The sequence below is a fragment of the Notamacropus eugenii genome, chromosome 3 (genome assembly GCF_028372415.1).
Source record: "Notamacropus eugenii isolate mMacEug1 chromosome 3, mMacEug1.pri_v2, whole genome shotgun sequence".
Lineage (NCBI taxonomy): Eukaryota > Metazoa > Chordata > Mammalia > Diprotodontia > Macropodidae > Notamacropus > Notamacropus eugenii.
In genome coordinates, this window is record NC_092874.1 from 182,124,185 (window position 1) to 182,140,941 (window position 16,757).

At 34.5% G+C, this 16,757-nt stretch overlaps 1 protein-coding gene across 14 annotated transcripts in view; it reads left to right on the forward strand.

Annotated features, from left to right (window-relative positions):
- Window positions 1–16,757, forward strand: part of SOX5 (SRY-box transcription factor 5) — a 1,296,482-nt gene that overhangs the window by 935,132 nt on the left and 344,593 nt on the right. For all 14 annotated transcript variants that reach the window (XM_072653487.1, XM_072653486.1, XM_072653490.1 and 11 more), the window contains one exon: window positions 7,547–7,757. In XM_072653487.1, coding sequence (XP_072509588.1) covers window positions 7,547–7,757 — 211 coding nt within the window. The remainder of the gene's footprint in view (window positions 1–7,546; window positions 7,758–16,757) is intronic.

Genomic DNA, 16,757 nt, shown 5'->3' on the forward strand with positions numbered 1-16,757 from the left:
TAAACCCTTAAAATCTCATTTTGCCTCACTCTAGACATGTTTATCAGAGACTGTTGCTAGAATAATAATATGTAGATTATGCCAGAACCTGCATGGATTGTATGTCTATGGTTTATTTCATACTACCTAAATAAATATATCATTTAAGCATATGAAAGCCATGGGATCATAATAAAAAACTAAAATTTATATAGCACTTTCTTTGTGCCAGGCACTGTGCTAAGTGCTTTTTAACCATTATTGGCTCGCTTGATCCTTACAGCAATGCTGGGATGTAGGTGCTATTAATTGTCCCCATTTCACAGATGAGGAAACTGAGGCAAACAGATGTAAAGGGATTTGCCCAGGCTTACAAAGCTAATAAATATCTGAGTCTGGATTTGGATTCAAGTTTTCCTGACGCCAGGCTCAATTCTCTATCTACGACATCACCTAGCTGCCCCCCTTGAGAATAAGAATTTCATATTTTCTGTGTTGGCAACTCTCTTGGTTCTATTTTTAAACTTTATTTTCTTTATTGTTCTGAGACATGCCAAAATAATAAGATGTGCATGAAGCCTAAGAAAAAAAAGCCACTGAGAACCATTTTGCCTCAGGCTTTAATCAACTAGTTAGAGGTCTTGTGGATATATACCTTGATGCTCCGTAGTCTAGTCTGTTAAAACAACTCTCCATATGTTTTGCTGGCTCACTTATTTTTAATGAACCAAGCTGTATTCTCTGCCTTCCTTTGGGAGCTGATCACATTGAAAAGAAACTTTAAATGTAATAGCAGATTATTGGGAAAGCTTCATTTCAGCCTTACCATTGAATTCCTTATTTGTCAGGAGTTTGAGACATAATTTGTAATGTTTATTGAAATTCAGCTTCCTATTTGTCTGAATATAATTTGAGGTAACTGTGCTGAGAAGTATTTAACTCGAGGTCAGAAGTCAAGAATGGGATCTAATTTGAATAATAAAAGGTGTCATCAATAACTTGCTGAGGAATGTGTAACCTGTTCTTTTTGAAAATGAATTAATTCTTTTTAATTAAAACATATAAATCAGAACTTGAATAAGAAGGTTGAATGAAAATTACTATAAAAAATGAATGGTAACTGAAAAGAACCAGTCTTGACCCTGGAGAAGGAGTAAGGAACCACACTTTTCTCCTTGGGTTTAAGAAGTGGAGAGTTACGGACATGGGACAGCGCGTGTGCCTGTCAGGTTCAGTCCCTGCGTTGGGTTTTATTTGTGAGAAGGGGAGACGCCCTCTGGTTGAAGTGAAAGGCCTCTCTGTAAATGGGTGTCATATGAAACCAACAGACAAAACGTTAAAAAAAAATAGCCAAAGGTTACATTGTAGAAGAAAAAATGTAAAAGAAACATTTCTCAGACTATAAATCCTTCATGCAGGACCATTACTTTTTCTGTCTCTTGCAGAGGTGACAAGGAGGCTAGATTAAATAAAGCTTGCCCAAGATTAAGAAAGGAAGATTATTGACCTTATCCTGAAAGGTTAGAAATCTGTTTTATCATTAAACCTTGGAATCCATTCCCTACATTGGCAGAAGCTGGTCTGGAAATATAGTGACAACCGCCATGTAAATGATTGAATCTCCTTATGGTTTTTACTCTGAAGACTCAAAATTTTGGCATCTCTATTTCCCTCCTCTGGACCTCCTGTGTCTTTGTTAGCAGAATCTCTGTAGATGTCTAACTGCCAGCACAGCAACCATTACATCAGGTATTGGTAAGTACAATCCCAGGGAAGAAACACCAAAGGAAGAAAGAATCTCTCTACTGGATATTGTGCCAGCACATATTAACAAGTTATTCACCATGTAAATGAACAATGGAACCCCATACTGAAACAGCTGTTAAATGCATAAAACTGTTAAAGGGATTAGCCGTGCCAGAGGCTGAAATGGAATCAAACAGGTGAAATGGCAATAGAGTAAATAGAAAATACTCCTAGGTAAAATAGCTGTTATTTAGTTTTCTACTGTTGTGGTAACCAGATTTGGAATACTTGTGTAGAATTCAAACTCCATGGTATATTCTCTGCTTCTCTGTAAGGAACAAGTAATTATTAAAAATAGCACGATAGATTTTTATTATTTTATGGTTTTCTTTCTTCTTCACTTTATAAAATTTGAGTGACATTTTCCTGTAGGAAACATCTTAGAAGGAATTCAGAGAATAGAGTTCTCTGAAATCCTTGATGTTTATCATATGGGGTGGAAAACCTCATATTAAAAATTTAATTGTGTAATATGAACTGGGGTGAAATAAAATTGAAATACCTTTGGTAGAAAAGGGACAGTATTTGACTATTCCTACTTGTTTCATAGAATGATAAAGTGGTGAGAAAATCTTTCATGGAGATGTACTCAGAGGTTTGTTTCACTGAAGTTTGTACATGAAATTAGCTTATAGATCCTCTTGTTCTTTGACATCTTTTCAGGTTACAGATCACGCATTGTTTTATAAGAGCTATTTTGGAAGTTTTAGAATGAATAATTGACAAGTACACACTATAGAATGTAAACCCCTTGAGAGCACAGATTATTACATTTTGGTATTCAATCCCTTAGCATCTTACACAGTGTTTGATACATGATAGGAGTTTAACAAATGTTTTTGATTGATTTCCTTAGACTCCAGAAATTTAAATATAAATTGTCATTTGCATATGTATCTATATCTAAATTCAGTCTATTTCAGTGTAATTAATCCGACTAATTATGGGGTTCATATGTCTGTCTAGTATATGAATTGATTCTTTCTCTAGTTTCATAGAAGTTTTTCTTAGAATGAAAATAACTAATAAAATTCTTGTTCAAGGTCTTCTTTAACTCCTCTTTTTAGAGGGGGCAGTAAATAATTCTAAAAAATGAATGATGCTATTTGCAAATAAGCATACATACTAGGATAAAGGAGCAAGAACCTATGCTTAAAACTCCTGAATCCAAGTGAGAATTCTTGAAGGATACTCTGTACAGCCAATAGGGGTCTTGGAAGAGCATGAACGAATGAGTGAATGAATGAATGATCTTAAATTAGGCATTTACTGTATGCCAGGTGCTATTCTAAATGCCAGGAATAAAATCAATTATGGCAGTCCTTGCCCTCAAGAAACTTTTATTCCATTAGGGAAGACAATATATAAAGGGGAATTAGAATAGGAAGAAAGAAGCTGAAAATGGCAGGAAAGTGGTGTGGAAGGCTTGTTCCTTCTAGGCAAGACAATGAAACAAAAATAGTAGAGTTCAGGTTCTGCTGAAGGAACATGTCCACTGTCCAGGTGACATGGTTTAGAAATAGTCAGGACGCTGCAAATCTCCAGGTCCATGTGTAGTATAATTCACGGTAGCTGCCTCATGTTCTTCTTTCATGCAGGCAAGTCCTCATCTTTGTTATGTACTAATTAGTTTTCCTTTACTTCCTATAAACTCCACGGCCGTGATTGGTGGAGAGCGTATACAAGGTGTAATCTGTTACCAGAGCTTCCAGATTTATGCTTTAGGATCTTTGAACATTGTAATTGGTTAAATGGGATGAAGGGCATAAGATTAGAATGCTAATTATTCTTACAACTGCTCATATTCCATTAACAAAGAGAAGAATGTTCTGTTATCTGTGATCCCAGATGCCATGGGACTATTAGGACCAGGTGCATGCTTTTCTATGAAGTCATAATTTTGGAGACAAGAGAAAACTTGGTTTTAGTGTGTAAAGCTTGGTTTTAGGGTATAAAGCAAAAACGATGAGTATCAATTAAAACTACATAGGTGTACAGAATAAGAAACAGTGGGTTTCTTACACAAATATGTGAGGGAATTCCCTCTAAATTTCTGGATCATTAGTTCATAACAGGTTTTATGAAAAAATAAAGATCAAAGGTGCCATAGTTTATTCATGAGCTATATTTCTGAATTAACACTCCTGAGCCATCCTCCACACTCTTAAGCACACTATAAATACAGTAAAAAAAATTAGTGTTCACATATCTCCTTTTGCTCAGTGCTCCATGCATTAAGGGTGATTCGGTTATGAGACTGGCAGGCTCTTTGGGCATGGGGGAGGGATGACTTAAATAAGCCCTAACATAGTGGTAAGAAAACAATAAAATGTATAGGATTTTCCTATAAGAAATTGTAACAACTTTTGGATAGCAGGTCAAAACATTCATTTTAGCACAAATATTTAAAGCATCTTTAAAATGTTTAATGATGCCCTTCCAAGCCAAGACTAAAGACGTAATTTAATATGTATCTAGCAGTATATCTGTGTGTGCTGTGTGATTATCATGACTAATGCCCATAAACAAAAAACATATTAGCATGTTGTCTCTGTGATGACATTTCTGTTTTTAATCCAATAGCCTGCTTATTTTATAGGTTTTGCCTTTATTAGAGATTCTTATTTACATCAAAGAGTTATTAAGATATACCATAACTGCACATACACACATACACCCACACGCACACACACCCATGCCTGTGCACATACATACATGCGTTGAGAACAAAAATTCAGACAGGATCAACAAGATGCAACTTTGCTGTACTAATAAGAAAATAAGAATAGTAGTTAGCACTTAAATAAAATTCATCAATAATTTAAGAACAGAAGTATAAACAGAGATACAACATGTCACTTTGATGATTATCAAATTAATTAGCACAGACATTTAGTCTTTGTGGAAACTTTTCATGTTAGAGATGGAGGCAAACAATATGCATTAGATGAATGGCTTACTTATTAAGGAATGAAAGATGGTTATTAAGAACAGCTTAATGTAAGAGAGAGAGAGAGACAGACAGACAGACAGATAGAGAGACAGAGAGAGACAGAGAGACAGAGTGAGAAAGAGCTTGAACAATAATAACTTATGCAAAATAAGACCTTAGTTTCTTATTATCGCAGCACAACTACTATTGACAATCACTGAAGAGTAGTTTATTTCTTGTTTTAAGTATGAAAAATACCCACAGGTTGCTAAAAGTTTGATAAGAAAATCTGGCAAAGCTGTGACAACACAAGTGTTAGAGTTTATTCTTCTCTTGTGTTTCTCTTTAGTATAAGTGTACTAATACCTTATTGAAAAGAAATAAAAAAGTGAATTATCTACATAAGTAGACCTAAAAATAAATACAACTTTGATCTGGGATAAAATTGTGATGTATGGAAAGATGTATGTATTAAGAATCAGTCGTTGAACGTGGCCCTGCTACTAACTGGCAGTTACCATGTTTCTGGATAGGTCTCTTCACTACACTTTGCCTTAGTTTCCTCTTCTGAACATAAAGGGGACTAGACTAGTGAAATCTAAAGCTTCTTTACTTCTATGTATCTATGATTCCATAGTGATCTAATAACAGAGTATACACATATGTGTCAGGCCATAAATGTAACTATGGAAGAAATTTCCGCACAAGCAAAAGTGTGGGAATAACTTTTGTTATTGCTGCCTTTATAAAAGTTGAAGACACACCCTAAAGACCCTACCTAAATTAGAAGCAGCATACTAAAGATATTTCAATTTTCATTACTAGCATTTATCAGAAATTGAAAATTTGCAAAAGATTTCATCTATGTGTTATCTCATTGAATCTTTACACACTTTCTGTGATGTAGCAGCAACATGAATAACAAGATTTACATAGTGTTTTAAAGTTTACAAAGTACTTTCATATACATTATTTCATCCATAGGCATCTGAAAGGCAGATGCTATTATTATCTTATTTAAATAAGAGGAAACTGAGGCAGAGTTGTTAAGTGATTGATTAAGGTCACACAGGTAGGAGATAATGCCAGAGCTCATTCATTCCAACCACATTACCTCTCAAGAAGAGTTGTGATTTTGCAAATGTATGATCTGTCCATTAGTATAGGTCGGTCTGTAGCTTACCAAATGGTCTTCAGAAGTTTCTCTGCTTGAAAAAACAAAACACATCACCATGTTACCAACCAGTTAGTATGTCGATCCTAAGACAAAGAATAAATAATCCAGTAGACCAAACTTGACATTAAATTTTAAGGTAATATAAAATAACATTTCTTCTATTAACAGTTTCTTAGGTATCAACATAATTTTCCTAAGAGTCAAATCTAGTCATATTCTCCCATTCATACTTCTTTAGTAATTCCTTATTTGTCTATAGAGTATAAATAAATAAACTCCATGTAGCGTTTGGTTCTTCACAATCTGGATCCATCCTCCTTTCTCAACCTTACTTCATACCATTCTCTTTAACACACTTAATTTTCTACAATCATATTAGACTACTGAGAAGCAGCATAGTAGAGTACCTAGAGAAATGGTTTCAGAGCCTCAGATGGCTTTAATACATACTGACTTTGAGATGGAGATGGCATTAAAACTCTTTAGGCCCCAGACACCTATCTAAAAATTGCAGCTAAAGTGCCAACCTACTCAGATAAAGTGAGTTTCCTCACCACAGAGTTCCTTATAACAAAGAAACCATAGGTCCAGCCCTTTTTGTTGTTGGACTGACTACCTGAGGATCCCTTATTTTATTCTTAAGTTGGCTATCTTCATGTATTTGCCCTGACCATCCATGCCTGGCAGATACTTTCCCTCCACATCTCTACTCTGTAAAAATTTTATCTTTCTCTAAGGCCCATGTCAAGTGCAGCTAGGTGGCACAATGGATACAGTACTGGGTCTGGAGTCAACAAGATTCATCTTCCTGAGTTCCAATCTGTCCTCAGATATCTAGTAGCTGACCCTGTGCAAGTCACTTAACCCTGTTTGTCTGTAAAATGAGCTGGAGAAGGAAATGGTAAACCATTCCACTATTCTCTCCGAGAAAACCCCAAAAAGGGCTCACAAAGAATCAGACAAAATTGAACTATTAATAAACATTTATTAAGCGCTTACTATTTGCCAGACACTATGCTAACAGGAAAGAAGAAAAGAACAAGCATTTATTTAAGGCCTCTTATGTGCCACTTTACAAATATTGTCTTATTTCATTGTCCCAACAACCTTGTGAAGTAAGTGCTATTATTATTCATAAAAAGATGATATTGGGGTTAAGTAACTAGCCCAAGTTCACACAGCCAGGAAGTGTCTGAAGCTAGATTTGATCTCAAGTCTTGCTGACTCAGGCCCAGCATTCTCTATACTGTGATCAACTTCGTTTCCAAAACAAGCGAATAAACAAAAACCTTCTAGTCTTTTACCTGTTATAGGGAAAAGTAATGTTCCTAAAAGTTTGTACTTTTCTAAAGTAGACAGTGTTGTTTTTTTCTCCAGTGTAGCTGGAATATAACAATATAAATACAGTATTTGTACTTGATTACAGGGAAAAAACACATTTTATTGTTTTCATCATTAATCTAATCTTTGGCTGCTCTGCTTAGCCTGTGAACTTGGTGAATTCTTTTATGAAGTAGCTTTGTTCCTTTTATACTGGAAGCAATTTTTTATTTTTTTTAAAGGTTGCAACAGAATAACAAAGAATGCGATGAACTGATTTAAGTGTTTTTGCTTGCTTTGAAATAATGCCTTAATCTTTTGATCTCTTTCAGGAAGTTGATGGCAATAAAGTGATGTCTTCATTTGCCCCACATAACTCATCTACCTCACCCCTGAAGGCAGAAGAAGGTGGGCGTCAGAGCGGAGAGTCATTGTCCAGTACAGCCCTAGGGACCCCAGAAAGGCGTAAAGGCAGCTTAGCCGATGTCGTAGACACCTTGAAACAAAGAAAAATGGAAGAGCTCATCAAAAATGAACCAGAAGGTAAAGACTGGAAAATAGACCATATTTTTACTTCTTGTGGGTTTGATCAACTCTAGGTGATAGTTTTTGCCTTCTATTCCCCCATTTTTATTTTTTCTGCCTTTTATACTCCTCTGAATAAGTTTGAGTAATGAAAGTCTATCATTGTAAATTCATAATAATTTAATTGCTTTTATCAGAATTTTTCAAGTGTTTTATAACATTTTTATCACTTGTATATGTCATCTTTGCAAATTTAAATAGAGTTATATTTATAACTTCCTTGCAATTTTAGATAGAGTTATTTTCATCTTATTTCTGGGGAAACTGAGGTGCAAAGAAATTAACTTCAAAGAACAAAAATTAATCTGTGGATATAGAGCCAAAAATTAAAGCTATTTCTGCCAAACATGTAAGCTACTCTTGTTAATTTCCCTTTATATGTTTGGTTTATTTAGAAATGAAACAGTTTCTAGTTAGACTGAATTTAGCACATCCTGTTAGAGTCTGACAAAATTTTGTACCACCCTTTTACAAGGATAGGGACTGGATCTACCTGAGGAAACTCCTTCTCCCGCTATAGGCTCGTAGCCTCCCTACAACTTATATTCCTATTCCCTAGTGTATTGACAGGTTAAATGACTTACCCACTCTTTTACAGAGGCAAGGCTTAAACCAAGGTCATCTCTAGCTCTCATGTTGGCCATTTATTCACTATAATATGCTGACTCTTACCTCTTTTTCCCTATGCTTGGAAATCAATCTTTCTTTCCTTCTAATGAATTGTTTCATTGCAATGATCATTAAAAGCCCACTGAAGTTCCCACCATGTCATTTACCTTCCATTCCTTCACATAATATTTATTCTTTGTCCCTTTTCTTTTCAAATGATATTTTCCAGGCCTTGTTTCTCATTCTGTCCTTATCCCTCTCTTTTCCTCATAATGGGAGTCTCCCATTTCATAAATCCAAATCAACCATAAAGCCTTTGAGGCCCAAGAGCATCTCATATTGCTACTTAAATGATTCTGATTTTATTGGTGGATCTACTCTCTTCAGCAGTACATATTATACCCAGACATCCATTTCATCTTTTACAACTCTTTTTTCATATTTTTTTCATAAATCCTCCAAGTGGGTCTGACTAAAATACTAGGAAGCTTGCTTTATATCGCTTACATTTCAAGGATACTCATGAAACACTATCTAGAATGTTTTCTTAGATGTCAGTATATGAATGTCGCACCTACTTTTCTAATGACACACTTCTCTCTGAGACCCGTTAGTCTGATTCTTATTACTTTACGTACCCTCACCAGGTACCTTTCTATTTTCCTTTCAGTGACTAATACCTCTAATTTTTAGAAGATTGTGGCATTCTATTATTTAAAGAATAACATGCTAATGGAATCACCAGAATAATGTCAGTGTTAAAATGATGAGCCTTTGTGTATGGAGTCATTAAAATCTTAGAGTCATTAAAAACACTGTGGATTAAAAAAAACCATTTTGTTGATGCTCCTCTATTTTAATATCACAATTGCTTCCTAATTCTTCCCTTTTCTCACTAGAGAATTCTCTTTTGTTGCAAGGAGGTAGAGTTAGGAAAAACAAATGCATACATTGATCTTTTCTGACAATATATGTCTCACTCTACACCTATAGTCTCCTATCTCTGCCAAGAAGACTTCATCTGAAGACTCTTCTGAAGTCAGGATTGGTCAGTGCATCAATCAGAGTTGTGATGACTTTGGAGGATTATTTTCATTTATATTATTGTGGTTGTTTTTAAATGTTCTCTTTGTTTTCCTCATTTAGCTCAGTCATACAGGTCTTCCAAAAGTCCCAGGAGTTCTTCCTTTTAAAATTTTTTATGATGGAATAATATTACACTAAATTCATTTACCATAATCAGTTCAGATAATTCCCTGTTTATTTCCTAATTATTTGAAATAACAAAAAGTGATTCTCTAAATGTTTATCTAATATATGGCATGTTTCCATATGTCTGATTTCTTTGGGGATAGTAATGGTATCACTAAGTTCAGTGGTATTTAGGATTGTTACCCTTCTAGTATACTTTACATTGTTTTCCAGAACCTTTTTATCAGCTAATAATTTCTCAACTGATTCACAGTGTGTTTATGTCCCACAGCATCTCCAACATTCACTGTTTAATCTGCTCGTCTTTGCCAATTTGATAGGTAGAAGATAAATTCTCACAATTGTTTTCATTTATATTTCTCTTGCTATTTATGATTTGAAGCTTTCTTTCATGTGACTCTTGATAAGTTTGCTTTTCTTTTCAAGACTTCTTGTTCAGTCAATAAACATTTGTTTAGTGCCTATTATGGGACAGAGATTCTCCTAAGCACTGGCAATAGAAAGCATAGAACCGACAATCCCATTTCTTAAGGAGCTCACATCTAAAGATGAAGACCATATGCAAACAACTAGACAAATGAGCTACATACAGGATAAATTAGTAGAGAATTAGGGAGAGAAGACAGAATTAAAGGGGATTGAGAAAACCTTTCAGTAGAAGGTGGAATTTTAGCTGAAGGAGAAACAGCATTCCGGGAATGGAGAACAGCCACTTATCACTTAGGACAACGACTGACTCTTGATCTTATACATCTCTATCCATCCTCTCTATATCTTGACTATTATAATTTTACGTGGTCTTTTTGCAGTGATTTTTTCCCAAATGAGCAGCTTTTCTTATTCTCACTGTATTATGTTATCTTGGACATAGCAAATCTATATCAAGGATATTTGTTGTAAAGAATTTTCCTCAATGAATAGATGTTTTTAATACATTCATTCATTTTGTTTGTGCAAAAGATTTTTAAGTTAGGTATTTGAAATTATCAATTTTATCTTTTATTATGACCTCTCTTTTTTATTTGGTTAAGAATCTTCTTCCTAGTCACACTTACAATTCCATTTTTCTATTTTGAATATATTGTATGAATTTTTATGTGTAGGTTGCATAATTTTAAAAGAGGGGGTGTATAGTTACAGTGGATAGAATGCTGATCTTCGAGCAGGAAAACCTGGCTTCCAGTCTTGTCTCTTTTACATACTGTCTGTAACCCTGGGCAAATCATTTAACCTCTCAGTGCCCTAGGCAACTCTCCAAGACTATAAATTGCACAGAAGATATCAACTAGCATTAAAAGAAGTTTCCTCATCATGGAATTCCTTATGTCAATGACATCATAGGATCAATCCCTATCTATTTGAATTTTTTGTTATTTGGTAATAGATGCTGGTGCAAACCTAATATTTACTAAACTACTTTGTTGAATAAGGAGTTCTTATGCCAGTAATTTGTCCTCTTAGGCTTTATTGAACATTACTGCTATGTCTGATTATATCAGCGTCTTGCTTTCTTGATCTGTTCCATTGACCTTAATATTTTAACCAGGAAAAAATAGTTTTGATGATTATATTTTTGTGCTATAGTTTGAGATCTGATAATGCTAGACTTCACATCCTTTTTTTTATAACTTCCATCCTTTCAAGCGTTCTCTCTTAGCCATTCATGACACTACTTTCCCTGTGTGTGGCTGAAGTGGAGTGAAGGTACAAATTATGGGAGTTGATAAGGCTGAGAAACTTGAATACACAGGTTTAAAAGAAGGCATCAATATAGCTCTGAAATGCTTTAGTATAATCGTGACCTGCCAACCCTCCAGTTCTCCTTGTGCTTTACTTTCCTAAACCTGTTCTCTACCCTCACTTCAACCTCCAGTCAATATACCTTTCCTTGTGGTGCATGACCATAGCTTTAGTTTGGAGCTTTTTTCCAAATCTGGACACAGTGCCTCATCAGTTCAATTATATACAGTCCTCTTCCCTTGAATCTGTTGCTTCCTCATTCAGTCACTGCTTATGCCTTCTAAACCCCTACCTTGGATTATTCATACCACCTTACTTCTCCGCTGCTTCTTCTGTGCTGCTGAATGCTGCGGTGAGAAGTCACACAATCTAGCTGAATGGTTATATCACTATACATTTTTGTTATTTAACCTCAGCATGGCCTTCTTTGTTGCAGAAATCCTCTTACTCTTCTTTGACTGACTTTATATCACCTTCATCAAAGTATCTGTTCCAAATGTTGTCTTCTCCCCTCAAACTACATGCGCCATTCCCCAAACTCACTAGACTTTGTTTCATAATTTACTGAGTAAAAATTGATACCATCTGTTGTAAACTACCTTTCCTCCTCAAATCTACATCTCAAATTCTCTCAGTATCATCTCTTCCATTCTTAATTCTTTCCCTTCAGTTTCTAAGGAAAGGATGTTACTTCTTGTCAAAGACAATCCCTATACTTATACCCTTGATCCTATCCCTTCTCATATCCTCTAGGACCATTTTCTCTTTGCTTCAAGATCATTCCTTCCCTCTCTGTAATTTCCAGTCTCTCCATATCTACTGGCTCTTTACCTGCTATCTACAAACAACTCTCATTATTTTTCATCCTCTGCAAATGCAAAATGACAACATTTTGCTTTATCAATTCAGTGCTTTTTATAGTCAATAGTAAGTACCATGGAATTTTGTAATTCTCTGTACCTTTTAATTAATTGTGTGATCGTAACGATGTAGTGTTCTCTAGAATGTTGCTTGCAGAAAAACCAATTTCTTTCTCACATCTCCATTGTGGATATCTTTTGTATGTATGTAGATTATTCTCATGAAGATTTTGTAGAGAAGACAAAATTTAGGCAAATAGTTATTGATATTTTCATTCGCCTTCATCAATAGTAACAATTCTGTGGTTTTTTTCTAGGCATTTGGTATTCTCCGCCTTCTCCTTCAACTTTCTGCATGCATGCTTGGTTTAGACGAGCAATACTTCCTATATCTGTGTTATTTAGTCCCATAACACATTTATGACATCTATGTTACAGTCCAAATATTGTGACTCCACTCATATATGGGGCAAAGTTTGCTATAGAAAAGTCTGTATAGCTTTTCCATTGTTCCAGTGCACTAGAAATGTGTTTGGGAAAATAGCTTTAATGTGGCATTAAGTGATATGCAACAAACGTGGAAGATACTCATTTAACTATTCTTAAGCTATCCTAGAACCCAAGTCCTACTATATATAGAGTCAGTTTCAGTTCAGTCTCTTAAGCCTCTCTGTCTTTCCCAGTATCTTGTATGTAGTAGGTACTTAAAACACATTTTTCAAGTTGAATAAATTGAAATGTTCCACTAAAAGAAGGAGATTATTTTTATTTTAGCTCATTTAATGTTCATAAAGAGACCCCTGACAAAAATTTTATGTGGCCATATAAATTAAGGTGAATGTGCTGTTCCAGGGGAAGAGAGAAATTAATCTCTTCATAAAATTAATTATATATGGACATGTAAGAATCTTAACATAAATTGATAAAAATGATTCCAAATGTTTTTGTTAGCCTTCTTCAGGTAATTTATACTTATTTCTGACAGAGGCAGGATGACTACAATAGAATTAAATGTGAACTGGATTGGCAAAAAAAATTGTGTCTTAAGCAACCAAATTATAGTTTCATTCATTGAACAAATATTTACTGAATACAGTTCAGGTGCAAGACATTACTGTTCCTTAGGGCAAGTAGGTGGCACAGTGGATATAGTGCTGGTCCTGGAGTCAGAAAGACTCATCTTCCTAAGTTCAAATCTGACTTCAGACTCTTACTGGCTATGTGACCATGTGCAAGTCACTTGATGCTGTTTGTCTCAGTTTTCTTATCTGTAAAGTGAGCTGGAGAAAGAAATGACAAACTGCTCTAATATCTTTGCCAAAAAACCCCAAATGGGGTCATGGAGAGTCAGGCACTGCTGAACAACAGTAATAATGCTGTTTCAGAGTGGCTAAATTCCTTTTATCCTGTAAAAAATGCCTAATTTTGTTATTATGGAAATTACTAAATTATAAGGAATAAAATCAACATTAAAATGATTGGGAATTCAAAATTGGAAAGGAAAAACACATGTTTCTAATAGAAAAGGAATCTAAATTTAAGACTTCTACATCACATTAACAACACCAAGCATGCCAGAATGTCTTTGCTTCCTACCATCAGAAATATCTCAATCATTATTTTAAGGTATCAGTTCTGTTGGCACAGTAAGATAGTTTGGTTTGTTTAGCCTATCCAAACAGTAATGACCGGTGGGCCAATAATGGGAAACCGGGACAGCCATGTGACCCTGGTCAAGTCACTAACCTCTGCTTGCCTCAATCCCAGTAACTTTGTCAAGAGAATTCCATAGACAATACAGTCCACAAGAAACAGAGTCAGATACAATTAAACCAAAGAAACAATTAAACATCCACAAAAATTATCAATTCACTAATTATTGTACAAGCTATTCAAAGCTTTCATAGCATTGATACCAACTTTATTATCAACAAACTCATGAGTCAGTTTCATACCTATAGCTTATTCATTTATGAAGTAGGCCCAAGCTTAGTGAGAACATTACTATCCATGTGGAAAACTATTCTCTATGCTCATGGCATTTAAATTCTACTACCAGCACAATAATATTGAGAATGATTTTATTAAGTGTGACATTTTGGAAGAAGATAGTATAAGCTCATTACAGTTCTACCTAACCTTAAATTCATTATCACATCTACCAAATAAAGCTAAGTATATTTACAAATTAAAAAGGAAATGGAACCAAAATCTATTAGTCTATATGAATGACCTCAAGGAAACATATTAAACAGAGCCTTCATCTTATGGAATCTTTTCCTAATAATATCAATATGTTATTTGGACTTGATAACTGTAAACTTTTTAACTAATGACAAGAAAAATTAAAACGTGAAGAATTTGAGTTTGAATCTAGACATCACAATATCAATGATTGAAGGCAATACTCACAAATACTTTGGGCTTCTCCAGCCAAGACACTGTAAGTATGAAGAAGTCAAGAGAACCCTATGGCTAACTATAGTAAGACACTTAGTGACATCCTTAAATCAAAGCTGAATAGAAAGGAAACATTTGAAGCAATTGACAGTTTATCAGTCTCAATATATACTACATGTTCTACAAAATCAGCCATAATGGGTTTAGAATGTATCATCAAAATTAATGACACATAGTATCCATAATCCTAAGAGAGCTACAGAACGAATAACACTTCTTTATGTGAAAGGAAGGCTAGAGAGTAGCTAGACATTCTCAAATTACATGATAACCAGGTCAAAAACCTAGAGAAAAAATTTTAGAATAGGAAGTTTAACTTCACTAAGCAGTGATCACAGCTGATAAGAAGTATAAGTCACTGGAATTGGCGATTGTCATTTAAAATGGTTTAATTCCAGATAGATGACTACAATATGGATAAGATCCAGGAATATAATCAAAAGGTTCTCCTTAAGTGACATCTACATGAACTCAGACGACATTAGGTCCACAAAGATACTCAAGACAAATGACTGAGCCATGTGCATTTGTTTGTGGAAACAGAAAGGTTTAAGGTGGCATTTTGTGCATTGACACCAGACATAGTACTGAGCCTGATTTGTTTCTATTAGATGTCACCATCCCAAACATTCACACTGAGTAGTCCCAACACACTGAGTCCCAACACTGAATACATTTCAAATACTGAATTTTGTGCTTCACAATATATATATAGCAAAATAATAATTTCTTTCCTTTAGTTGTATTCCATTGTCTTTCGAAGGCCATTAAAAGGAACATAGAACTGTAGTAGAAATTTCATTAAGCCCTAGTTCAATCTGCCCAAAGAACGGGAAAATAAGAATAGAAAAGATTTCCTTCTTCCTGCCTCCTCTCATCAAAAGCAAACTAAATAAAGTTCACAAGTTAGAAGCAAATGGCAAATTGTGTGTCACAGAAAAGGAAACTACTCAGGTGAACCTCTTAGAATAAAAATTAGACTGGTATAAGGGGATGTTCTCTCTAATATGACCTTCCTTTACCCAAATAGCTTAGCTTTACAATATGAGAACAAATACTTTTAAGTTGTAAATAGAACAAAAACACATCTATGTGAAGCTTTTTTTTTACTTTTTATGCATATTATTACTTTTTATCACTATATCTGTCTCTTTGAACCTTTCCTTTTTAAGGAATATATATTTTTGTATCTTCTTATCTGATTGAGATCACCCTCATAATACAGAAAATCTCTCCACAAAGTGAATAAAAGAATGTTTGGAGTTGAGAGTTTATTTTAATCATTGCCATTAATTTGGATCTATTTGGTAGTGCCAAATGAAGGTGCTAAAGTGTTCAGGACTGTTGTTATCACGCTGTCATAGATAATCCTGTTTTAAGACCACAAATTCAAGACCTGTCAAAACTTTTTCTCCACCCATTGGAAATCCTTAATTTTGATTCATTGTTATTACCTTTATTTTGTGTACTGTCTTGAGTGAATATTTTCCCAGCTATTCTCATCTTCTCAGTTCTTTCATTTTTTGTAACATGCCTAGACATAGAAAAGCCTAAGACCTGCAGGGTATACAGCTTATGCTGACTATATTTTACATATCTTGAAATAGGCAAAATATTATTATATTTTCATCTTTTGTTGTGTGCTACATTACTATGTGTATTTTTTTGAGGATGACAGATCCCTGGTGCATGATATTTGGTCTTGTGAACATCCCCTACAGGTGATTTGTTTTGTGTTTAAGTTTATGTTATAAATCATAACACGTGTTTCACTGTAATTTAAATGGATGCTGTTTCAGGAGGCCTTTAGAAAACAAAGTGAAACGTGGAGTAATAAGCTAGCTGAGACAAGAATTCAGAGTTTTTAACTGATTTTATCAACTTTTAATCAGCATTTCTTGATAAGAAAATCAGATCCATCTTCTTTGGATGCAAAGATTCAAAACACACTGCCAATGGATCCTTTAAAATTGACAATTGCTTTAAAATCACATCCAAAGAAGGCAGAAAATTATAAAATGAATGAATCCGAAAGGAAATCCTAGTGATTCTTTCATTGATTAAAGTTTCTGTTTTT